Here is a 26,930-nt window from a genome sequence, read left to right as displayed (position 1 = left end):
CAGCATGAGGAAAGCTAATGGGACACCTACGTCTTGGTTGGACATGTCCCAGTATGGCCTCTCGCCGAACGACATCACCTCCCACATGACGATGCCGTAGCTCCAGACGTCACTGGCCGATGTGAACTTACGGAAAGCGATTGCTTCGGGCGCAGTCCACCGGATTGGGATCTTTCCACCCTAAGGAAAGAACCAGAAGAAGGGAGTTGTTAATCGGCACACACAAGTAGAAGAAGGACGCAACACCAGAGATGTGAGGGACACGTCTATTCAAATACCTCACTGGATCTAACGTTCCCTTCTTTAACTCCTCCCCTTCTGTTTCCTCGCTCCGGCTTCCAGCCTGGCGTCCCGGTCTCTCCCTTAAAGGTGCAGAGACCTCGGACAGGAGTGTCACTCCGGCAAAGCATCCACTAGCAGAAGCAGTGGGTACTTCGTGATCTATACAGCCTGGGTATGACCACAATGTGTCGCACGGGCCAGTACCAATTCAAGAATATATTTTCCATATTCTGCTCACTGAGGACGGGTCCTCTTTAGAGGTTTGGGCCTTGCCACTTAGGAAAGGTGACATAGTAATGATGATCGGGCTTACCGCCGGTATGGCCCCCCCACCCGCAACCACCCCACACTGTTTGCCCATCCTCCCTAGACTCCTCACATTTTCTCCCCATGCACCTCACACCTGGACTGGTTGTACAAATTTTGATGTTAGGGCACTGATCGGCCACCCATTATGGACGAGCCAAGTCGGTCCACGGTCAGCCCATGGGCCCCGCCTCCACCATCAGCCTGCCCATGTGCCCCATCCTCCTCAATCTGTGGGTCCAGATATCCCAGTCTAGCTCAGAGAGGGCTCTGGGAAAGAGCGATAGACACACTACCCTCCCCGACGACACAAGAGGTGGAGGAATAGGACAACACCCCTGCTTTTGTCAAGTGGTACAACCCCAGAGTAAGTGCCGCACAACATATACTGCCCTATACCCAAGTGCGAGTGCATCCAGAAGAAGAAATAGTAGCTTGTGAGAGGGGAAACGGTGTGAAGGAGAGACAGAATGACGGGGGAGGTATGGAGAGGCAGTAGAGCAGTAGAGAGGGGAGAGAAAGGAATAGCCGCAGAACTAGAGAAGGTATTAAGTGGATGGAGAGAACGGAGGAGAGGAATGGAAGCAACACGTGGATAGAGAAAACAAAAATCACATATTGAGAGGGCGAGCGAGAGGAAGAAAATGAGATTGGCCAAGAGGGAGCGGCGGCACATAAATAAATAGGTCCCTCATCTTTCACAATGACACAGGTCCAAGGTCATCGAATGAGTGACAAGTTTCCGAACATGTCCATATCACCTTCAATGTCTTAATTATTCTTATGGGAACCACCAGACCCTTCTATTGGCCCCCAAGAACTTCCCGAATCCTCCCCCACAACAATCACCAGCACCCCTTTTCTTACTCATGGCTTACCAGAGAGCTTGTGTACGTGGGGTCCGACGAGTTCTCCTCCAGGAACCGCGACAGGCCGAAGTCGGACACCTTGCACACCAGGTTGCTGTTGACCAGAATGTTGCGGGCAGCCAGGTCTCGGTGGACGTAGCTCATGTCCGAAAGGTATTTCATGCCAGACGCGATCCCCCGCAGCATGCCCACCAACTGGATGGGGGTGAACTGCCCGTCGTTCAACTGAATGGGAGAGAAACATTACCCATGGGTTAAGGAGCGGCGCACGTGCTGTTCTTACATATAACCTCCTATCAACCACTGAACAGCTGGGCGGTCACCTGGCCCTTTGCACCAAAAGATACCCTCATTCTGGGGTCTGCAACCTGCGGCTCTCCAGATGTGTTGGACTCTGAATCCCATGACCCCTGAAGTAGCCCCCGTACCATGATGCGTGTCGCTGCCAGATTGTGCACCCCTCTTACCCACAACCGTAGCTGCATATGGATATTACATGTAGCCCACCTATCATGACCTTAGCAGCTCTTGGCTGTATATGTTGTTTGCCTGGACGCTTGAACTAGCCCCCTGTACCATGAGGTGAGGCTAAACCAAATTTGTTTCTACCCCCCACCACTACGATGAAACCCGCATGCCGACTTTTACACTTTCTTGAACTGTACCATGCACTTTCTGTAGCTAGCGCCATGATACCTCCGGGTCTGGGCGCTATCAACAAATGTAATTAATAAATATTGACTGTGTTAGCCAGAGCTGATGGGAGGTAATTAATTTATTTGATATCTAGCGCCCAGAGATATCACGGTGCTAGTGGTGATTACATTACAGTAAATGCATTTTGACAGTGGGGGGACAATGTGGTCACGGTCAGTAGAGTATTCGTTACTGAGTAGCAACATGCGGTTAAAGTTGGGTCACAGAGCAGTCAGTGATAGGTACAGACGTTGTAGCAATGAAGAGACAGACGAGGAGACAAGGAGGCGAATCGTCCTTGTGATCAGTGCATAGTAATAGTGGTTAGGTACATCAGTGCAGATTTTGCTTTTTTCCGGAAGATCAGATAGGAGGGTTCGTCTGGGGTGCAGAGAGTGGGGGCGATGACAGTGAAGCTGGTACCTCTGCCCTTTTTCTGGCATATCTCAGGGTGATCAGAGCGGTGGAAGAGGAGGATCACAGGAGGTGAGGGTGGAGTTTCTTAGCAATGCGATGGATGAGGTAAGAGGGGGCAGTATTGTGGAGACAGCGTTGAGTGATAGAGAGCATTTTGAACTTTAATGCGCGCCTTAATCAGTAACCAGTTTCTTTCGCGTATTACTAGTGAGATATGGTTGGAGCGTTTCAAGCCCCAGACTGCCCAGAGGGCATTATTTTGGACAATCTGTAGTTTGTTTATGTTTTTGGTGGAGGGGTGCAGCTGGTGACTTGTAGTCCAAAACATCCGGTGAGCCAAAGGTTGCAGAACCCTACAATTCAACAGGGACTCTCAGCTCTATCTAGGGGTGCTCTGAAAATAATTTTCAAAGTGGCCCCATATTACACATTTTCAGCAAGCCCAACCTATTTCCTATGAGAACATTTGGAAATAAAATACCTTACCACACAAAAGAGGCCAGGCTGCAGAGGCCTACTGGGAAATCTACAGAGTTCCCCATTGGACAGTCCACCCCTGGCTCTATTACCTCTGTATACTACTAACTGCCATCATTAGTTTGGGGTTTGCAGGGCTGAGGAGGGATCTACTCCCCTGTATATAGGAATTACATTTTTCTTCACCTAAAAAAAAGCTTGAAAGTAACTTCGACTGGAGCAAAACTCACCACAGGCTCCCCTTTGATTTACACATGACAAAACAAAATAGCTAAGCCTCAGTGTTTGCTGGAGAGCAGAGGGGCCTATAGTTAAGTCCAGACGCGAGCGAGGCTCCGATGCAAGTGAAACCAAAATGTCTGGAGCTTCAAGCTGTAATGCTGAGCCTGAAATGGTAAATGCTCGTGTCACTTTCTGGCTCAGCGTCAAGGTTGCTGTGTAATCGAATGCTTCAAGAATGTTCCAGAGAAGAGAAATCTGAGCAGCCAAATATAATGGTATCTAGTGCATTGACGCACTACACCTGGAATGCGCGCCATCTAAAATGGATGCTTTGTTTTCTGTGGCTAATGTTGTCTGCGTCACGCAGAGCTTCGAAGCACAGGGACAACAACTGCCTCTGAAGTACAGGCACAGAACCCCCCTGCCCAACAGTTGGCGCGCCTGGCTTATGCTTGGCACGTTTGTTGGATGGTTGCAATGAACGCCTCTCCAAATCCAATGTATTCCGGTTCTGGATGGCTCTTCATAGTGGCCAAAGCATCCTTTGGAAATAGAGAGACTGGGAGTAGTGGAATTGTTGATAGAGGCGCGGGGTGAATGGTGGGTGGAGGGCAGCGGGAGGTAAGGAGAGCCGAGTCAGCCAGCAATCTTGGGCCTGTATAATAATAATGTATTTCTTATATAGCGCTACACACTCATAGGTCTCAGAGCACTGAAATAACAGAAGACATAATTATCCCACAGGGTGGTACTCAATGTATTGACCTCCAAAGGGTGAAAGGTTAAGTTGACCATGCCAGGATTCAAACCTGCCACAGCAGGCTGGGTACATATGTCAGGGGCTAGCGCTTAGCTCGTTGTGCTATCTGACCGGCTATGCATGCGGCTGTCGTTTGCTGAAGGAAATCTCCACCCTGTATCCAAAACTCTCCAAATTCGCATCATCTCATTTCATGTTGCCCCACCTAAAGCATTCTTTACCACTGGTGTCTCTGGCCGCCGTTGACCCATACCATCCTTCCATCCTCCCGATGCACCCCTGCTGAGATGCTTCTCTCCCTAGACTGCATGAAACTGGGAGCCTTTCCAAGAATAATAGACCATCATGTAACCGAGCCAGGTTGTAGGTCATTTGGTCGAATGCCATTTGATCGAGAGTCAAATGGGCGAAAAAATGGTCGATTTTTTTTTATTATCTTTTTTTTATGGGGGTTCCCCCAACAAAACCCCTTTTTCTATACGAATTTTTTTTTACCAAACAAAACTAAAAAAATATATAAATTAATAAATAAAAAAATTCGATCTTTTATTTTCTACCATTTGACCGGACACCACCGAGCCACACACATCCTACAGAAAGAACCACCAGCTAGCTCACCCAAAAGACCCTAACACAACCTTAAAGAATACCCTCCCATGTATATCTCCAATTTGTCCTGCTCACTCTTCCCCATCCTTCGCCACCCCCCCTCGCTCACTGTCCCCTCAGCACCATGCAGCACCAACAGTGCATGAAAAAAAATGTGTGCCTCCTTCCCACTCCTCATTCCCCTTTCACTCTTTTCTGTCTCTCTGGCACTCATTCCCTCCCTATCCTCTCCCCCCTCAGCACCTTGAGGCCGCCTCGGCGCTGTAGAAGAGCTGTGCAGTTAATAAAAGTAAGAGAATCAGCCGATGACAAAGACGTGACTGCACCAGTCATAGCACATCAGTATCCAGTGCTAAGCAAGATGTGACCAAGCCGGCACAGCGACTTTCTGAAGAGCTTTCAGCTGGGCTGGGAATTAGTCAGGGTTGAACCAGCAAAGATCGGAAAACCCTCACAGTCCTGGCGGGATTTCTCCTCACCTGGCAGGAGAATCTCACCTGCGCAGAGGTAAGGTGCACAGCCCCTTCTCCGACACAGAGGGATTAGACAGCCCTGACTAGTTCAGGTTTCGTTCAGCCCTTATACTTAGTCACTGCGTAGTAATAATAATAATGTGTGCTCTCATGCTGTGCTTCATGCCAGATTCCTCCCGCTTTTAAGCGCTGTAATAACAGGTGTTATTATCACCCCATTTAAAAGTACTCAATTTATCAACCTCGGGAGGGTGAAGGGCTAAGTACAACCCGCTGTGGGATTCAGGCTTGCGGACTGCAAACTGCCCCGATGCGAGATGCCAGTGCTTAAAGCGTGTGCTACCCGACAGGGCACGTAGAACTGAGCGGGCTACAGTGTGATGTACAGACTGCGCAACAGTGAGTTTGGTGATCAGGTCTTGCGTTCGAGTGCTTACCCTGAGGAATGAGTCCAGGGCCCCGTTCTCCATGTACTCTGTGATGATCATGACGGGACAGCTATTGGTGATCACCCCCTCGAGGCGGATGATGTTGGGGTGGTCGAACTGCCCCATGATGCTCGCCTCACTCAGGAACTCCCTCCGTTGCTTCTCGGTGTAGCCCCCTTTCAAGGTTTTGATTGCAACGTAGTTTTCCTTCTTGCCCGGGACCTTTAATCGTCCTCGACAGACTTCTCCAAATTCACCTGGGGGAAAAGGGGGAAGGAAACACAATACATTAGATGACAAGGGCCAAGGACCCCAATGGCTGCAGCGACCCTACTCCACCACCATCCAGCGGAAGGCATTTTGTGGCACAGCTCTACAATGGTATACTCTTCAACCTTCCTCGCTCGCCCCCCAACTCTGCCCATCACCTCAGCACAGTGTGGCTCTCTGTACAGCCCCATTCACTCTTCAACCTTCCTCATTCACCCCCTAACTCTGCCCATCACCTCAGCACAGTGTGGCTCTCTGTGCAGCACCCCTCACTCTTCAACCTTCCTCACTCACCCCCTAACTCTGCCCATCACCTCAGCACAGTGTGGCTCTCTGTGCAGCCCCATTCACTCTTCAACCTTCCTCACTCACCCCCCAACTCTGCCCATCACCTCAGCATAGTGTGGCTCTCTAAGCAGCACCATTCACTCTTCAACCTTCCTCACTCACCCCCCAACTCTGCCCATCTCCTCAGCACAGTGTGGCTCTGTGGGCAGCACCATTCACTCTTCAACCTTCCTCACTCACCCCCCAACTCTGCCCATCCCCTCAGCACAGTGTGGCTCTCTGTGCATCACCACTCACTCTTCAACCTTGGCACTCTTGTTCGGAGGAGATTGCCTAGCATTTCGGTGCTGGAGTGCCCCAGGGAAGGACAAAGACTGATATGTTTTGGATATTTCTCCTCTGTGAAAGATAGTGAGCTATAGAATCTGAGTAAGACTCTCGTAACTGGGACTAATGTCCGGCAGAGGGATTCCCAGGACCAGGACTCCCCTTGTTTTTCACACTAATGACCCCACACCAGATCTATTAACATTAACTGTGCCAGTGGTAAGGAGGTTGCACATGATACCTCAATGAACGCCATTCTGAAGCTCCGCCAGTAATGCCGCCCATCACAAATTTTCTATCTAATTGGTTATTTATAATGCGCTTAATACCCAGAGGTTTCTAAGCGTGGACCCGGGGATCGAACCTGTGTTGCTCTGCGTAGTCTTGCTGCCAAGGCAAGCGCGTTGCCCCTTGGCTATCCTCCCGAGCCTGCCCATGGCAAGGTGGCCTTCCTGCAAGTATTGGCATCACTGCCACCGCAGTCCCACGAGATCCTCTGCTGCCGGTATTTTCACATCTGTCTTTGCTGATGATACCATGACATTTTCAATGCCCTGATGATGGCCTTTGTGATTAATTTGTGCGACCGAAACAATTGTCGATTTCTGTATTCATTCGTGTAAGGTGACCAAAGTAGATTGAATCATGGCGCTCGGATGCACCAGCTTTTCGGGAAGTTATCCGATCCTTCAATAGGATCTCCACTAGCCCAATAGTTTGTTATCACACATAAATGTGCCAACAATGTGCCCACTCTGGCAATGTGCATCATCAATCTTTCTAGAGGCGCCATGTACTGTATAATTAACCTACAGACTCACTGCTAATGTAGGACCAATATTATAAAGAAAAAGAAACGTAACACAGTAAAACTTAAATACATCTTTAATTCAAGATTTAAAGAAATGAGATTGCTGGCTCCCAGAACTCAATAAATGTTTAATAAAACACTAGAGGCTTGTAGATTTAAAATCCAAGCCATGGTCACTATATGATATGAAAAGGCATTTATAACGCACCTGTAGACAAGTGTTTCAAGGCGGGACAAGACAAGGAGGGGAGACGAAAGGAGGACAAAACAACGGTCTTACTAGGCCTTGTGTCATTCAGATCGTGCAGGCGCAGGTAAGGGGAGAAGTGCAGGTAATCAAAAGTGCAGCCAGCAGGTGACTAAGTGCAGGTAATCAGAAAGTGCAGCCAACTGGTGGCTCATAAGAGCAGAGAGAGGGGACTGTAGGCTTACAGATACAGACCACAAGTTCTGGGGGAACCAAGAGGCAGTGCGAGGTGCTTAAGAATGGGGAGGACAAGTGGAAAAATGAGGGTTACATGCGGAAATAGTGTAACCCTCTTAGCCTTGCTAGAAGGGGTTCCTACAGGAACTAATTTTTCTTTACATTTTCAGAAACCCATTGTTCAACAAAGAGGGGGTACACCACACCTGTAAATAAAGCAACCCCCAAAGCAATATCTTCCTCTTAAGACACCTTGACCTTGTCAAGACATTCCACGCGGAAGCCCACCAGCCCATCCTGGAAACTAACAACACAATGTCTGGAGCAATCATTCTCTTAATCAGGGACCCCCTTTTAACACACCAGCGAAAGGGGATCATTTCTGCCTACTCCCTGTACAGTGGATTCCTGGCATTGCTCTGACACAGAATGAAGGAGGGATGGATTTAAGGGTGGCAGGATGCTCGAAGTTAATGCCTTTTCGGGAAAAGAGGCTTTAATGGATGATGGCCACATGGGTAGATGAGAGGCCTTAATGGATTATGGGGGCATGGGTAGACGAGAGGCCTTAATGGAGGATGGGCGCATGGGTAGACGATAGGCCTTAATGGAGGATGAGCGCATGGGTAGATGAGAGGCCTTAATGGATTATGGGGGCATGGGTAGACGAGAGGCCTTAATGGAGGATGGGCGCATGGGTAGACGAGAGGCCTTAATGGAGGATGGGCGCATGGGTAGATGAGAGGCCTTAATGGAGGATGGGCGCATGGGTAGATGAGAGGCCTTAATGGAATTTGAGTGCGCGGGAAGATGAGAGGCCTTAATGGATTGTGGGGGCAAGGGTAGACGAGAGGCCTTAGTGGATGATGGGCGCATGGGTAGACGAGAGGCCTTAGTGGATGATGGGCGCATGGGTAGATGGGACGTCTTGATGGATTATGAGTGCACAGGTAGATTAGAGGCCTTACTCGAATGTATGACTAGTTTGCCTCCTTGGCCTGTGCCAGCAACAGCACCTCAATGCCTCCGGGTTGTATGTACGCTTTACAAATGAAATAAATAATGAATGATGGGTGCATGGGTAGATGAGAGGCCTTACTTGAATGTATGACTAGTTTGCCTCCTTGGCCTGTACCTGCAAGAGCACCTCAATGCCTCCGGGTTGTATGTACGCTTTACAAATGAAATAAATAATGAATGATGGATGCATGGGTAGGTGAGAGGCCTTAATGGGTGATGGCTGCATGGGTAGATGAGAGACCTTAATGGGTGATGGCTGCATGGGTAGATGAGAGGCCTTAATGGGTGATGGCTGCATGGGTAGATGAGAGGCCTTAATGGGTGATGGCTGCATGGGTAGATGAGAGGCCTTAATGCGTGATGGCTGCATGGGTAGATGAGAGGCCTTAATGGGTGATGGGTGCATGGGTAGATGAGAGAACTTAATGGGTGATGGCTGCATGGGTAGATGAGAGACCTTAATGCGTGATGGCTGCATGGGTAGATGAGAGGCCGTAATGGGTGATAGGAGCATGGGTAGATGAGAGGCCTTAATGGGTGATGGGTGCATGGGTAGATGAGACCTTAATGGGTGATGGGTGCATGGGTAGATGAGAGACCTTAATGGGTGATGGTTGCATGGGTAGATGAGAGGCCTTAATGCATGATGGCTGCATGGGTAGATGAGAGGCCTTAATGGGTGATGGGTGCATGGGTAGATGAGAGGCCTTAATGGGTGATCGCTGCATGGGTAGATGAGAGACCTTAATGGGTGATGGGTGCATGTGTAGATGAGAGACCTTAATGGGTGATGGCTGCATGGGTAGATGAGAGGCCTTAATGGGTGATGGGTGCATGGGTAGATGAGAGGCCTTAATGCGTGATGGCTGCATGGGTAGATAAGAGGCCTTAATGGGTGATGGCTGCATGGGTAGATGAGAGACCTTAATGCGTGATGGGTGCATGGGTCGATGAGAGACCTTAATGGGTGATGGGTGCATGGGTAGATGAGAGGCCTTAATGGGTGATGGCTGCATGGGTAGATGAGAGGCCGTGATGGGTGATGGCTGCATGGGTAGATGAGAGACCTTAATGCGTGATGGCTGCATGGGTAGATGAGAGGCCGTGATGGGTGCATGGGTAGATGAGAGGCCTTAATGGGTGATGGGTGCATGGGTAGATGAGAGGCCTTAATGGGTGATGGGTGCATGGGTAGATGAGACCTTAATGGGTGATGGGTGCATGGGTAGATGAGAGACCTTAATGGGTGATGGCTGCATGGGTAGATGAGAGGCCTTAATGCGTGATGGCTGCATGGGTAGATGAGAGGCCTTAATGGGTGATGGGTGCATGGGTAGATGAGAGGCCTTAATGGGTGATGGCTGCATGGGTAGATGAGAGACCTTAATGGGTGATGGGTGCATGGGTAGATGAGAGACCTTAATGGGTGATGGCTGCATGGGTAGATGAGAGGCCTTAATGGGTGATGGGTGCATGGGTAGATGAGAGGCCTTAATGCGTGATGGCTGCATGGGTAGATGAGAGGCCTTAATGGGTTATGGCTGCATGGGTAGATAAGAGGCCTTAATGGGTGATGGCTGCATGGGTAGATGAGAGACCTTAATGCGTGATGGCTGCATGGGTAGATGAGAGGCCGTAATGGGTGATGGCTGCATGGGTAGATGAGAGGCCTTAATGCGTGATGGCTGCATGGGTAGATGAGAGGCCGTAATGGGTGATGGATGCATGGGTAGATGAGAGACCTTAATGAGTGATGGCTGCATGAGTAGATGAGAGACCTTAATGCGTGATGGCTGCATGGGTAGATGAGAGACCTTAATGCGTGATGGGTGCATGGGTAGATGAGAGACCTTAATGGGTGATGGGTGCATGGGTAGATGAGAGGCCTTAATGGGTGATGGCTGCATGGGTAGATGAGAGGCCGTAATGGGTGATGGCTGCATGGGTAGATGAGAGACCTTAATGCGTGATGGCTGCATGGGTAGATGAGAGGCCGTGATGGGTACATGGGTAGATGAGAGGCCTTAATGGGTGATGGGTGCATGGGTAGATGAGTGGCCTTAATGGGTGATGGCTGCATGGGTAGATGAGAGGCCTTAATGGGTGAAGGGTGCATGGGTAGATGAGAGGCCTTAATGGGTGATGGGTGCATGGGTAGATGAGAGGCCTTAATGGGTGATGGGTGCATGGGTAGATGAGAGACCTTAATGGGTGATGGCTGCATGGGTAGATGAGAGGCCTTAATGGGTGATGGGTGCATGGGTAGATGAGTGGCCTTAATGGGTGATGGCTGCATGGGTAGATGAGAGGCCTTAATGGGTGAAGGGTGCATGGGTAGATGAGAGGCCTTAATGGGTGATGGCTGCATGGGTAGATGAGAGACCTTAATGGGTGATGGCTGCATGGGTAGATGAGAGACCTTAATGGGTGATGGCTGCATGGGTAGATGAGAGGCCGTAATGGATGATGGCTGCATGGGTAGATGAGAGGCCGTAATGGGTGATGGGTGCATGGGTAGATGAGAGGCCTTAATGGGTGATGGGTGCATGGGTAGATGAGAGACCTTAATGGGTGACGGCTGCATGGGTAGATGAGAGGCCTTAATGGGTGATGGGTGCATGGATAGATGAGAGACCTTAATGGGTGACGGCTGCATGGGTAGATGAGAGGCCTTAATGGGTGATGGGTGCATGGGTAGATGAGAGACCTTAATGGGTGACGGCTGCATGGGTAGATGAGAGGCCTTAATGGGTGATGGGTGCATGGGTAGATGAGAGGCCTTAATGCGTGATGGCTGCATGGGTAGATGAGAGGCCTTAATGGGTGATGGCTGCATGGGTAGATAAGAGGCCTTAATGGGTGATGGCTGCATGGGTAGATGAGAGGCCTTAATGGGTGATAGGTGCATGAGTAGATGAGAGACCTTAATGGGTGATGGCTGCATGGGTAGATGAGACGCCTTAATGGGTGATGGCTGCATGGGTAGATGAGAGGCCTTAATGGGTGATGGCTGCATGGGTAGATGAGAGGCCTTAATGGGTGATGGGTGCATGGGTAGATGAGAGACCTTAATGGGTGATGGCTGCATGGGTAGATGAGAGGCCTTAATGGGTAATGGGTGCATGGGTAGATGAGACCTTAATGGGTGATGGCTGCATGGGTAGATGAGAGGCCTTAATGGGTGATGGGTGCATGGGTAGATGTGAGGCCTTAATGCGTGATGGCTGCATGGGTAAATGAGAGGCCTTAATACGTGATGGCTGCATGGGTAGATGAGAGGCCTTAATGGGTGATGGCTGCATGGGTAGATGAGAGGCCTTAATGGGTGATGGGCGCATGGGTAGATGAGAGACCTTAATGGGTGATGGCTGCATGGGTAGATGAGAGGCCTTAATGGGTGATGGCTGCATGGGTAGATTAGAGGCCTTAATAGGTGATGGCTGCATGGGTAGATCAGAGGCCTTAATGGGTGATGGCTGCATGGGTAGATGAGAGGTCTTAATGGGTGATGGCTGCATGGGTAGATAAGAGGCCTTAATGGGTGATGGGTGCCTGGGTAGATGAGAGACCTTAATGGGTGATGGGTGCATGGGTAGATGGCAAGGATAAAGCGTGGACGGTGGATATGGAAAGATGAGCTGTGGATGAGTTGAAGAATGATTGGTGGTTGGGGCGGTCACTGGATGGTGGAGGGGCTGCATGAAATGGCACTTGAGCCCCCACACTGGTCTGCAATGCAGGCAATCCCACCCTCCAGTCCCTTTCGCCGTGCCCCCTCCTCCGCGCCAGGCACTCACCTGCCCCGATCACCTCTTCAATCTTCACATAGGAGACATCGATCTCCTTGGCGAACTCGCGGACAGCCTCGTTTGGGTCCTCGTATGTGAAGGGGTCAATGTAGACCTTGGTGCCTGAGGAGGGGAGCAAACAGCAAGGGCACATTTAGCTCAATTAATTTTGGGGTCACTGTGGGGGTTGGGCATACGCAGACTTTTCCCAAACCAAAGCTATGACTGCATGTCTTCCCTCCCTCATGCCCCTGTTGTGTGTCATACTGAACAGACCCTAAGGACAGCCTAAGGATGTGTCAGAACACCAGGACTAAAGGCTAGTTTAGTTAATGGACTTTGAGACAAAAAGTTTAAAATAGTAAGTGGCCAAACAAATGAAAATACAACACAGAAAACTAAAAGTAATTCCCAAAGGTTTATGCCCAAAAGGAAATACCCAAGCAACAATTTCCTGGCAATTTCACGTGAGAAAATGTCCCCAATTATTGAATTGTTATACATAATACCCTGTCTCGTTTTTCTATATCAAACAATTTGAAATATAAAAGACACTATTGTGAACATTTTGAGTAAACATACATGCAAAATACAATGTTCTAGAAATGATCTAAAGAGTGTTGGGGTTTGGGACCTCTGAAAGAACAGGCCCACCATAAATGCAAGGGGATATGTTGACAGCGGCAGCAAGAAATAATCATCCAATGGGGCAAATGGTGCAGACGTAGCACTATCACAATTAAGGCTGCCTACTCCCTTTCTTTTTGCTTTGCCTTAAGCTCACTCTTTCCTCTACACTCTCCAGCACCCCTAAAAAAGAATGGAGGTATCTGCAAAAAAAAAAAAAAACTCTTCCGCACCACTATCACCAGTAGTAAGGTTTTCTTTATTCTCTGAGAAGACCTGGTTGGGATGTGATTGGTCATTTTCATTGGACAGAAAACCTCACAACTGGTGGCAGCAGAGGGAAAAATTACCTCCTCACACTTGTGTTTTCAGAGAAGGAGCACAAAACCTCTGAACTGGTTGCAGAAGTGGGATAGTAGGCTCTCCTGAGTCTTTGGTTCTTTTAACAGGGACACTGAAAATCTCACACTTGGTGTCAGCGGTGGGATGACGGACCCTTCAGAATCTCCTTTGCTTTAAGGACGTATGTCCCTCTACACTGTCTGGATAAAAGCCACATCTAGGTCTGGTGTGCTCGGAGAATGACTATAAATTCCTCACTGACCTAACGCCTTCGATAATCCCCGCCCAAGGGAAGTGCAGTTGACCTAGAGGCAGCTGGATACAGACCCCGCCGGGGAGGAAAGCGCCCCCTCTCCACTCACCGTGTCCGATGAGGTACTGGCTGTGCTTATCGCAGGCCTCGGGTTCTTTGGCATTTCCCTGCTTCCTGTGAAAAACAATAGGACAGAAGAATTCCTGAGACAATGTCCTGCAAGAGGGTTGAGGTACCGGACGTCACACAACACATTCATCCTGAGCACTGTTTAAAAATAATCTCTCTGCCTTTCACATACACTTTTTTTTAATGACTTATGAGTAAGTAAGCATTTTGAAATGTACACTGTTGCTTCCCCTCTTTTTCCCCTTTCTTTGCTGCTGTTTGTAAGGTCGCATTCTGCAGTGTATTTCTTTTCTATTTTCCATGGAACTATTTGGAGCGATTTATGGATTATTGCTTCATAGACTTTCATAGAGGCAGCTCAAGCTCCAATTTTTCCACCAAGCCTCATGCACACAAAGGACTGCCTTTGCTCAAGGGGATTTGATGTAGTCTGCCAACAGGTTTCTGAAGAGGTGTCAGGAGCAGGCCACTCTTTACAGGGCGCAATCGTAAACTGTGACATCAGTCCGACAACCTGACATCCACCCCAAAACAGAAGTCAGACCTTTTTTTCATATACGTCAATGGAAAATCATGGTGTTAATATTGTATTGTATTTGGTTATTTATATAGCGCTCTTTCCCCATTTGTATGGCCTCAATGCGCTTTGTGGTTGGAACGCCCTTGGTGACCGTAGTCAATGTGCTGGAGGTTCTAAGAGTTTTAGGTTAGGAGATGCATGTGTGCATTTTGGCCGGTCTAGGACTTAGGTGGCTGGCTAGGCTCGATTAAGCATTACAAATAAACAAGGTGTTCTAGGAAAAATCAAAGAAAAGACATGGCACAAAAAGTAATGAATTAATCCACAGCGATATGTTATGTATACAGTGCTTGCACCAAAGCAGTTTATTTAGAACATGTTTACATACAATAAATATCACCCAACTGAAGTTGGTACCCATTTATCGACCTCAGAAGGATGAAAGGGTGAGTGACCTCGGAAGGATGAAAGGGTGAGTGGGCCTTGCAGGGATTCAGACCTGCGCCCTGCAGATCACACACAGATTGCAGCAGCAAGCTCTCAACCCACGGAGCTATGTTATTGGCTATAAGTAGCTGAAATATCTATTCGGCGTGGATTTTAAAGTCACCACCTGTGCTCACTGTGAGCCCCTGCCAAAAATCTTTCACTCCCGACTGCTGTCCTACCGCATCCGTTTTAAGGGACCCTTGCACACGAGGCTAAAAATGCGGGGACATAGGCACAACACACACCTTCATCGTGAATCTCAGAGGCCCCGCCCCAACAGCGAAAGATAATAAATGACAGGTATGAGAGCCAGAGAGGAAGGTTCAGCAACTGCTGCCACGCACCAATTGGGCGGGAACTGATTTGAATCCAGGAAGGGAACACTTGAGAGCCGGGAAGGCGCCGGCTGTGGGAAGTTTTCCTCAGAAGCGATGCAAGGTGGTCACGTGGTTCAGTAGGGGCCAGAACACCCGAATTTTAATCTCCTCACATCCTCCAATTAACTGCGATCTTGGCCTAATCACTGTCTCCCTGTACCTCAGTGCCTTCCACTACTAATAGTTAGTAAGTGTAGCTCTGGATCTGTTTATCAAAGATATGACTCATGTCTTCGGCCATATTGCTAAGCACGCTGCGGTTTAGCCGCACACAGCTATTGCTAAGCACGCTGCGGTTTAGCCGCACACAGATATTGCTAAGCACGCTGCGGTTTAGCCGCACACAGATATTGCTAAGCACGCTGCGGTTTAGCCGGCTCAGCCCCTTTTCATAGTTATCTTACTTCAGATGCATGCTATGTTGAAGAGGTTAGTAAGGAAAAGTCCTTAATAAAACAGAAATGGCTTGGACTGGGAGGAAGAAAAGTATATGTTCGAAATGCAGTCCGCAGGCAAAGTTGCACTTAAGAAGGTTTAACAGTATTCAACCCCTGTTAGTTAGTTATAGCTCTTGGGGTGGGCAGGGTGGCTAACATAAACACCACCCTTCTAGAGATGCAGAAGGGTCCATACATGGAGGGGTGGCACAGGGAGTCTGGATACTGGGTGGAATACAAATCTGGGGGTCACTCCACTCCCTTGTGTTTGGGGACCGTGTGTCGGGTGGGTATCAGGGGAGACAATTTGATTTTGGGTTTCTTTTCCTCTTTCCCACCCCTTCCAAATGTGTGATTTCAGAAGTGGGTGACACTCAAATGCGTGATGTTATCCTCTCCAGGCGCAACAGTGCCCCTGAGTTTCCTTACCTGATGCAGACCACAGCAATGATGCAGACAGCGATCACCAGGACCACACCCACTGCCGCGGAGCCCGCGATCAACGCCAGCTGCTCCCCGCGCACGTGCTCTGCCAGGGGGAACAAAGAGAGCGAGTCTAGAGAAACATTTCATGCCCACCGCAAGCATACCACATTTCATAGCAACTAAATAATGCAGGCTATGCATAAGGAAACTGTAGGGCCTTTGTGTGCCTCACTTCCTCCTTCAAGGGTAGTGTGTGTGTTAAGTGGCTGTTCCTCGAGCCCTCACTATCGGACGCTGTGCAAAGAGCTGGGTGTACCTCACACCCTCACTATGGGGCACTATGCAAAGAGCCGTGCAAAGAGCCTGGGTGTTCCTCACACCCTCAATATGGGGCACTCTGCAAAGAGCCTGAGTGTTCTTCACACCCTCACTATGGGATACTGTGCAAAGAGCCTGGGTGTTCCTCGCACCCTCACTATGGGGCACTGTGCAAAGAGCCTGGGTGTTCCTCACACCCTCACTATGGGGCACTGTGCAAAGAGCCTGGGTGTCCCTCGCACCCTCACTATGGGACACTATGCAAAGAGCCTGAGTGTTCCTCACACCCTCACTATGGGGCACTATGCAAAGAGCCTGGGTGTTCCTCACACCGTCACTATGGGACACTGTGCAAAGAGGCCAGGTGTTCCTCACACCCTCACTATGGGGCACGGTGCACAGAGGCCTGGTGTTCCTCACACTCTCACTATGGGGAACGGTGCACAGAGGCTAGGTGTTCCTCACACCCTCAATATGGGGCACGGTGCAAAGGGGCTGGGCGTGCCTCATAATGGCCATCACTATGGGGCAGGCTGAAAAGTGCTGGGTGTTCCTCACACCCTCAATATGAGGCACGGTGCAAAGGGCTGGGTGTTCCTCGCACCCTCACTGTGGGGAGGTGGCGAATGTTTCTCCCACCCCCCCATAGGACAGGCTGCACTCGGGGGTGGTGAGGGCCGAGTGCTCCAAGCGCGCATGGCCTGCAGCTTCTGTGGGCTGCGGAGAGAGGGTAAGTTGCCTGGACTGTGGAGCTCCGAGTTTCCCGTCACGAGGGATGGGTGGAGGGGCATGTTGGGGGTGGGGGTGGGGGTGTCGAGCAGGGAGGAAATCCTGCCATTCAGGCCTCTCGGCGAAGCGACCAGGTCGGATTCGCACCCCGCCCCCCAACCCCTCTCAGGATCCCTTTGTCTCAGCTCCTCCCTCGGGGCCTTGCTCGGGAGATCCAGGTCAGCCGCTAGGCCCTGCGCCGAGGAGTGTGGGGGACAAGGGCAGGAGCCAGGCCCTGCTGAGGAGGGAGCCCTAATGTGGGGGGCAGCAGAGAGGGGTGGGGGGGCGCTAGGCGAAGTTCAAGATCTCCCGCACTGGGAATGTACTTCAGCGCAGCCCCACCCCCACACAAGATCAAATTCACGGCTGTCCTCCAGTGGGAGCTGTCTGGGCATTCTGAGGTGAAAGGAGGAACGCTTTAGTCTGGCGCCCTGAGAGACCGCCGACCCTTGACCCCAAACTGGCTTCCTCCATTAGGAGATTAATTCGTTCTTTGCGGGGAACCTTTTCATCCTTTGTGAGATGGACGCTTTATTAATGGGGGTTGGGCGTATTCAGCTGGGCGGCGAATCATGCATTCACAGAGATGCTTTACCCACTGGTAAATAGATCTCGGAATCCCCCCCCCAAAAAAAACGCTCTCTTTACTCCTGTCTCTGCCCCCCGCATCCAGATCCCCCCTCCTGATCCCCTGCGCGCTGCCACTGTCCTCCTTCTATGCCATCTTCCCCTCTACCCTGCTTCTGCCTCCTGTCTGTCTCTGCGTTGCTCCTGCCTCTGCATCCTGATCTCCCCACCTTGTGATCCCCTGCGCGCTGCCACTATCCTCTTTCTATGTCATCTTCCCCTCTACCCTGCTTCTTCCTCATGTCTCTGCATGGCTCTTGCCTCTGCATCCTGATCTCCCCACCTCGTGATCCCCTGCGCACTGCCACTTTCCTCTTTCTATGTCATCTTCCCCTCTACACTGCTTCTGCCTCCTGTCTCTGCGTTGCTCCTGCCTCTGCATCTAGATCTCCCCACCACGCGATCCCCTGCACACTGCCACTGTCCTCCTTCTATGCCATGTTCTCCTCTACCCTGCTTCTGCCTCCTGTTTCTGCATGGCTCCTGCCTCTGCATCCTGATCTCCGCCACACAAACCCCTGCGCGCTGCCACTGTCCTCCTTCTGTGCCATCTTCACCTCGGCCCTGCTTCTGCCTCCTATGGGTCCTTCTATCCCTGCACTGCAGCTACTTCTGCTCTTCAGCCTCGTAAACTCTGCTCTCATTGCTCTACTATCCTACTCCTGCTCCCCTACCACTTGCTTCCGCGCTCCTGCCTCAACCTAAGGGACTCTCCTGTGCCTGCCTGTTCTCTTCTGTTGCTTCCAGACTTATTCCTTCACACCATAGACCCCCAACCTATTACTGCTATCTCTCCTCCTGCCATAGGCACCACCTCTCCTCTCCCTCTATCTGTCCCCCTGTCTCTAGCCACTTTCACCCCTCCTTGGGCCTACCCTTTCCCTCCACTTCTGCTCTTCACCTCAGGTCCCAACTCTCTTCAGTTTCTGCCCCTCTGCTCCCCCTCTTCTTCCTGACTTTGTCACCCTGCCCATCCTCCTCTGCACCTCAATTACTCTTCCTCCTGCCTCTGCCCCACTTCTTCTCTTGCTGGTGTGCTTCTGCCCCTCCCCTCTTGCACCCCATTGCCTCCTGCAGCACTCACCACTAGCCTGCGTCTGGAAGTCCATGTCGTGGCTGAAGTCCCCGTAGCCAGCCTCAGTCCGTGCCCGCACCTGCACCACATAGAGGGTGTCCTTCTTCAGGTTGTCCAGCTGCACCCGATTGCTGGTGGTCTTCAGGAACATTGTCGTGCCAGTGACCGCTCCCTGCAAGGGGGGGGGGGGAGAAAAACGGATCTGATCACGTGGGAATAACTATGGCGGTCTGCATGTCATCATGTTATGGGGCTAGTACTGTGTGTACTAATGGCTTGCCGAACTGCACGTTGGAGGATTATCAGGGCATGCAAAGTGGCCTAGCAGATTGGTGGTCTGGAGGAGGATAGGGAGTGGGCTATCAGACTGTATGATGTCTTCCTGGCAGACTGCAAGATAATGATGCCGCTCTGCCAGGCAGGGGTCTGGCAGTGTGCAGGGGCGACGTGGTGGCCAAAAAGGCCTGGGTCTAGTAATGTGTGAGGAGGAGGGTGTCAAACTACTATGACAAAAAGCATGGTGCATGGTCTGGAAGGAAGCGAGTCTGGCAGCCTGCAAGATGTGGACGTAGCAACCTGCACGATGTGGATATAGAAGCTCACATGGTGTGGATGTAGCAGCCTGCAAGATGTGGACGTAGCAGTCCGCACAATGTGGATATAGCAGCTCAAATGGTGTGGATGTAGCAGGCTGCAAGATGTGGATATAGCAGCCCACAAGATATTGATATAGTTTCCTGCAATATTTGGAAATAGCAGCCCACAAGATGTGGATGTAGCAGCCTGCAAGATGTGGATATAGTAGCCCACAAGATGTAGATATAACAGCCGGAAATATGTGGATATAGCAGCCCACGGGATGTGGATATAGCAGCTCACAAGGTGTGGATATAGCATCCTGCACTATGTGGATATAACAGCCCACAAGATGTGGATATAGCAGCCTACACGATCTGAATATAGCAGCTCACAAGGTGTGAGATGTGGATGTAGCAGCCCGCACAATGTGATATAGCAGCTCACATGGTGTGGGCATAGCAGCTAACAATATGTGTATTTAGCAGCCTGAAATATGTGGATATAGCAGCCCACAAGATGTGAATATAGCAGCCCACGAGATGTGGACCACAAGATGTGGTTATAGCAGCTCACAAGGTGTGCATGTAGCAGCCTGCAAGATGCAGACGTAGCAGCCCGCAACATGTGGATATAGCAGCTAACAAGATGTGTATATAGCAGCCTGAAATATGTGGATATAGCAGCCCACAAAATGTGAATATAGCAGCCTGCAATATGTAGATTAGCAGCCCACAACATGTGGATGTAGCAGCCTCCAAGATGTGGATATAGCAGCCTGCAATATGTGAATATAGCAGTCTGCAATATGTAGATTAGCAGTCCACAAGATGTGGATATAGCAACCCGCAAGTTGTGAATATAGCGGCGCACATGGTGTGGATATAGTAACCTGCAAGATGTGGATATAGCAGCCCACAATATGTGGATAGAGCAGCCCACAAGATGTGGATATAGCGGCTCACAATGTGTAGATATTGCAGCCCGCAAGATGTGGGCATAGCAGTTCACAAGATGTGGATGTAGCAGCCTGCAAGATGTGGATGTAGCGGCCTGCAAGATGTGGATATCGCTGCTCACAAGGTGTGTAAGTAGCAGCCTGCAAGATGTGGGTATAGCAGCTCACAAGGCGTGTAGGTAGCAGCCTGCAAGATGTGGATATAGCAGCTCACAAGGTGTTGATATAGCAGCATGTAATATGTGGATATAGCAGTTCACAAGATGTGGATATATCAGCCTGCTATATGTGGATGTACCAGCTCACAATGTATGGATATAGCAGCCCACAAGGTGTAGATATAGCAGCCTGAGAGATGTGGGTATAGAAGCTCACAAGGTGTGGAGGAAGCAGTCCGGATGATGTGGGTATAGCAGTCCACTGTGTGTGGCTATAGCAGCCTGCAAGATGTCGATCTGGCATCCTCCAAGGCATAAGCCCAGGAGCACGATGGGGGTGGAACTGACAGACTGCAAGTTGCGGATCTGGAGATCTGCAGGGTGTGGGTCTGGGACCCTTCAGAGTATGCACCCAGCAGCCTGAGTGGTGTAGGCCTAGCAACCTGCTGGACGAGGTTCTGGAAGCCTGCAGGGAGAATGCATAGCAACGCGCAGCATGTGATCCTGGCGGCTTGCAGGGTGTAGGCCTAGAAACTTGCAGCATGTGGTCCTGGCAGCCTGCAGAGTAAAAGCCTAGCAACCTGCAAGATGTGGTCCTGGCAGCAGGGATGAACTAGTACAAATAATAGAGGCTAGCACTAAAACTAATCTGTCCCACATTCATGAAGCACAGTCAGCTGAGTTGTAGCTGGGGTGAAAATATGAGAAATGCATATATTTTGTATTTGTATTTTTATTGTATTTATAAAGCGCTTTTATCCAAAGCGCTGCACAGTTAAAATTAAACATTACAACAGAAAATGGTAATGAATAGATCAAGCAGCAACTGCACTGAGAGCTAAAAATCATAAGCAGTGCAAAGAAAGAGGCTGAAAGAGAGAGTAAGTAGTTTAGTAGTAAGAGACCGAAGCGAGAGGGGGAGGGCATTCCAATGAAGGGGAGCAAGAAGCTGAAAAAGTAGTAAGAGACCAAAAGCAGGACTGAGCACAGGGGGGGAGCGGGGGGATATTCAGCCTAAAGAATGAAGTGGAATGAAGGGAGCGAGAAGGAGTATAAAAGGACACACGTGCAGTGAGATAGTCAAGAGCTAAACCATAAAGAGATTTAAAGACTAAGCAGAGGAAATGAAATTTAAGTTGAGAATGAAAGGGTAACCAGCCAAGTGAAACAAGTGATGCTTAAATAGAGTCACGATAGGAGAAATAGGAGAGTGAACAGAGTACATGGACTGAAGAATGACTAGATTTTAAAGGCTCAAGATGAGAATATGGGAGACCAAATAGTGTGACAGAATAATAGAAGAGCTGTGAGAAAATAAGAGAAGAGATAAGAAGTTTAGTAGCGTGGAAAGTACGAGAAGGACAGACTTTACGACTATTGTAGAGATGAAAACGACGGGAGCAAGAGGTAAGACAAATGTGGTGAGTAAAAGAAAGATTACAGTCAAAGTAAAGGCCAAGATTACGTGCAGTAGACGGAGAAAGAGTATTAGCTGGAAAGAATAAAACCTCACTCTTCCCGGCATGTAAAGTAAGAAAGTGAGACGCCATCCAAGATTTGGTGGCGGAAAGACAGGTTGTATAAGTGTGGTGTATTTCCAGAGAAAGATAGAAAGAGTTGTGTGTCGTCGGCGTAAAAGTGATGAGAGTCCAAAAGAGGAAATAACAGGAGCAAGAAGTGCAGTGTATAATGAGAACAGAAAAGGACCCAAGACTGACCCTTGGGGGACACCATGCTCAAGAGGGAAAGGTGAGGAGGTTTTATCACCCGAGAGAGATAAAGTTCTGTTTGACAGATAAGAGAACCAGGAGAGAACAGATCCCCAAATACCAAAAGAGGAAAGAGTTTCCAAGAGTAAAGAGTGATCCACGGTGTCGAAAGCTGCCGATAGATCAAGAAGAATAAGAAAGGAGGAGTGTTTAGAGTAACGAGCTGAAGGAAGAACATTAAGCACGCAGGTCAGACCAGTTCGGTTGAGTAACGGGGACGAAACCCTGATTGAAAATGTGGAAGAAGGGATAGATGATTGACAAAAGAAGAGGTCTGTGGGTAAACTAGGAGCTCTAGAAGCTCAGAAACACAGGGTAAGACGAAAGTTAGAGACAATAAGAGGATTAGCTGAGTTTTTTTTAGAATAGGAATGATAGTGCCAGGACTCTTGTGTTGTCGAAAATCGATTATTGTAATGCCCTCTATTTAGGAACCAACCGATGTAACCTAAACAAGTTGCAAATTATCCAAAATAATGCCATTAGAGCAGCCTTTAACATCCCAAGGAGCCATCACATTTCATACACCAGACGCAATATTCGTTGGCTCTCAGTCCCTCAACGAATTTCTCTAAAAACACTCGCTCTCGCCCATAAATATCTCGCCAACCAGGCACCTTGCTACCTAGCTAACAGATTCACCGTATTGAACCCGAGCCGACCCCGCAGAACTGCCCAGACCAACTGCCTTACTATAACACGTTCCAACCTGCAAAGATCAGGCGGCACCAGTTTCCCAGTCATGGCGGCCAAACTGTGGAATTCGCTCCCTAATTTGCTAAGAGTGGAACCTTCTTTCCACAGATTCAAAAACCTAACCAAAGTTTGGCTATCTGCTAGTGACTCACCGCGCACTACTGGCCTACCTCTCTCCTTGCAATCATGTTCACCGCGCACTACTGGCCTACCTCTCTCCTTGCAATCATGTTCAGCCTCACTTTATGTATATATAATGACTCACCGCGCACTACTGGCCTACCTCTCTCCTTGCAATCATTTTCAGTCTCACTTTATGTATATATAATGACTCACCGCGCACTACTGGCCTACCTCTCTCCTTGCAATCATATTCAGCCTCACTTTATGTATATATAATGGCTCACCGCCCACTACTGGCCTACCTCTCTCCTTGCAATCATTTTCAGCCTCACTTTATGTATATATAATGACTCACCGCGCACTACTGGCCTACCTCTCTCCTTGCAATCATGTTCAGCCTCACTTTATGTATATATAATGACTCACCGCGCACTACTGGCCTACCTCTCTCCTTGCAATCATTTTCAGCCTCACTTTATGTATATATAATGACTCACCGCGCACTACTGGCCTTCCTCTCTCCTTGCAATCATTTTCAGCCTCACTTTATGTATATATAATGACTCACCGCGCACTACTGGCCTACCTCTCTCCTTGCAATCATTTTCAGCCTCACTTTATGTATATATATAATGACTCACCGCGCACTACTGGCCTACCTCTCTCCTTGCAATCATGTTCAGCCTCACTTTACGTATATATAATGACTCACCGCGCACTACTGGCCTACCTCTCTCCTTGCAATCATTTTCAGCCTCACTTTATGTATATATAATGACTCACCGCGCACTACTGGCCTACCTCTCTCCTTGCAATCATTTTCAGCCTCACTTTATGTATATATAATGACTCACCGCGCACTACTGGCCTACCTCTCTCCTTGCAATCATGTTCAGCCTCACTTTATGTATATATAATGACTCACCGCGCACTACTGGCCTACCTCTCTCCTTGCAATCATTTTCAGCCTCACTTTATGTATATATATAATGACTCACCGCGCACTACTGGCCTACCTCTCTCCTTGCAATCATGTTCAGCCTCACTTTATGTATATATAATGACTCACCGCGCACTACTGGCCTACCTCTCTCCTTGCAATCATTTTCAGCCTCACTTTATGTATATATATAATGACTCACCGCGCACTACTGGCCTACCTCTCTCCTTGCAATCATTTTCAGTCTCACTTTATGTATATATAATGACTCACCGCGCACTACTGGCCTACCTCTCTCCTTGCAATCATTTTCAGCCTCACTTTATGTATATATATAATGACTCACCGCGCACTACTGGCCTACCTCTCTCCTTGCAATCATTTTCAGTCTCACTTTATGTATATATATAATGACTCACCGCGCACTACTGGCCTACCTCACTCCTTGCAATCATTTTCAGCCTCACTTTATGTATATATAATGACTCACCGCGCACTACTGGCCTACCTCTCTCCTTGCAATCATGTTCAGCCTCACTTTATGTATATATAATGACTCACCGCGCACTACTGGCCTACCTCTCTCCTTGCAATCATTTTCAGCCTCACTTTATGTATATATATAATGACTCACCGTGCACTACTGGCCTACCTCTCTCCTTGCAATCATTTTCAGTCTCACTTTATGTATATATATAATGACTCACCGCGCACTACTGGCCTACCTCTCTCCTTGCAATCATGTTCAGCCTCACTTTATGTATATATAATGACTCACCGCGCACTACTGGCCTACCTCTCTCCTTGCAATCATGTTCAGCCTCACTTTATGTATATATAATGACTCACCGCGCACTACTGGCCTACCTCTCTCCTTGCAATCATGTTCAGCCTCACTTTATGTATATATAATGACTCACCGCGCACTACTGGCCTACCTCTCTCCTTGCAATCATTTTCAGTCTCACTTTATGTATATATAATGACTCACCGCGCACTACTGGCCTACCTCTCTCCTTGCAATCATATTCAGCCTCACTTTATGTATATATAATGGCTCACCGCCCACTACTGGCCTACCTCTCTCCTTGCAATCATTTTCAGCCTCACTTTATGTATATATAATGACTCACCGCGCACTACTGGCCTACCTCTCTCCTTGCAATCATGTTCAGCCTCACTTTATGTATATATAATGACTCACCGCGCACTACTGGCCTACCTCTCTCCTTGCAATCATTTTCAGCCTCACTTTATGTATATATAATGACTCACCGCGCACTACTGGCCTACCTCTCTCCTTGCAATCATTTTCAGCCTCACTTTATGTATATATAATGACTCACCGCGCACTACTGGCCTACCTCTCTCCTTGCAATCATTTTCAGCCTCACTTTATGTATATATATAATGACTCACCGCGCACTACTGGCCTACCTCTCTCCTTGCAATCATGTTCAGCCTCACTTTACGTATATATAATGACTCACCGCGCACTACTGGCCTACCTCTCTCCTTGCAATCATTTTCAGCCTCACTTTATGTATATATAATGACTCACCGCGCACTACTGGCCTACCTCTCTCCTTGCAATCATTTTCAGCCTCACTTTATGTATATATAATGACTCACCGCGCACTACTGGCCTACCTCTCTCCTTGCAATCATGTTCAGCCTCACTTTATGTATATATAATGACTCACCGCGCACTACTGGCCTACCTCTCTCCTTGCAATCATTTTCAGCCTCACTTTATGTATATATATAATGACTCACCGCGCACTACTGGCCTACCTCTCTCCTTGCAATCATGTTCAGCCTCACTTTATGTATATATAATGACTCACCGCGCACTACTGGCCTACCTCTCTCCTTGCAATCATTTTCAGCCTCACTTTATGTATATATATAATGACTCACCGCGCACTACTGGCCTACCTCTCTCCTTGCAATCATTTTCAGTCTCACTTTATGTATATATAATGACTCACCGCGCACTACTGGCCTACCTCTCTCCTTGCAATCATTTTCAGCCTCACTTTATGTATATATATAATGACTCACCGCGCACTACTGGCCTACCTCTCTCCTTGCAATCATTTTCAGTCTCACTTTATGTATATATATAATGACTCACCGCGCACTACTGGCCTACCTCTCTCCTTGCAATCATTTTCAGCCTCACTTTATGTATATATAATGACTCACCGCGCACTACTGGCCTACCTCTCTCCTTGCAATCATGTTCAGCCTCACTTTATGTATATATAATGACTCACCGCGCACTACTGGCCTACCTCTCTCCTTGCAATCATTTTCAGCCTCACTTTATGTATATATATAATGACTCACCGTGCACTACTGGCCTACCTCTCTCCTTGCAATCATTTTCAGTCTCACTTTATGTATATATATAATGACTCACCGCGCACTACTGGCCTACCTCTCTCCTTGCAATCATTTTCAGCCTCACTTTATGTAGATATAATGACTCACCGCGCACTACTGGCCTACCTCTCTCCTTGCAATCATTTTCAGTCTCACTTTATGTATATATATAATGACTCACCGCGCACTACTGGCCTACCACTCTCCTTGCAATCATGTTCAGCCTCACTTTATGTATATATAATGACTCACCGCGCACTACTGGCCTACCTCTCTCCTTGCAATCATTTTCAGCCTCACTTTATGTATATATATAATGACTCACCGCGCACTACGGGCCTACCTCTCTCCTTGCAATCATTTTCAGTCTCACTTTATGTATATATATAATGACTCACCGCGCACTACTGGCCTACCTCTCTCGTTGCAATCATTTTCAGCCTCACTTTATGTATATATAATGACTC

At 48.8% G+C, this 26,930-nt stretch overlaps 1 protein-coding gene across 2 annotated transcripts in view; it reads right to left on the bottom strand.

Moving 5' to 3' along the window:
* LOC138566692 (ephrin type-B receptor 4-like) overlaps positions 1-26,930 on the bottom strand; it is a 115,158-nt gene that overhangs the window by 17,560 nt on the left and 70,668 nt on the right. For both annotated transcript variants that reach the window (XM_069644271.1, XM_069644279.1), the window contains exons 7-13: positions 18,865-19,027; positions 16,071-16,170; positions 13,799-13,863; positions 12,477-12,590; positions 5,549-5,796; positions 1,467-1,682; positions 31-180 (exon numbers count right to left, since the gene is read on the bottom strand). In XM_069644271.1, the coding sequence (XP_069500372.1) occupies positions 31-180; positions 1,467-1,682; positions 5,549-5,796; positions 12,477-12,590; positions 13,799-13,863; positions 16,071-16,170; positions 18,865-19,027 (1,056 nt within the window). The remainder of the gene's footprint in view (positions 1-30; positions 181-1,466; positions 1,683-5,548; positions 5,797-12,476; positions 12,591-13,798; positions 13,864-16,070; positions 16,171-18,864; positions 19,028-26,930) is intronic.

Source organism: Ambystoma mexicanum, chromosome 1p, assembly GCF_040938575.1.
Source record: "Ambystoma mexicanum isolate Mex_15411 chromosome 1p, UKY_AmexF1_1, whole genome shotgun sequence".
In the NCBI taxonomy this organism is placed as follows: Eukaryota; Metazoa; Chordata; class Amphibia; order Caudata; family Ambystomatidae; genus Ambystoma; species Ambystoma mexicanum.
This window is presented reverse-complemented; position numbering and strand designations above follow the sequence as displayed.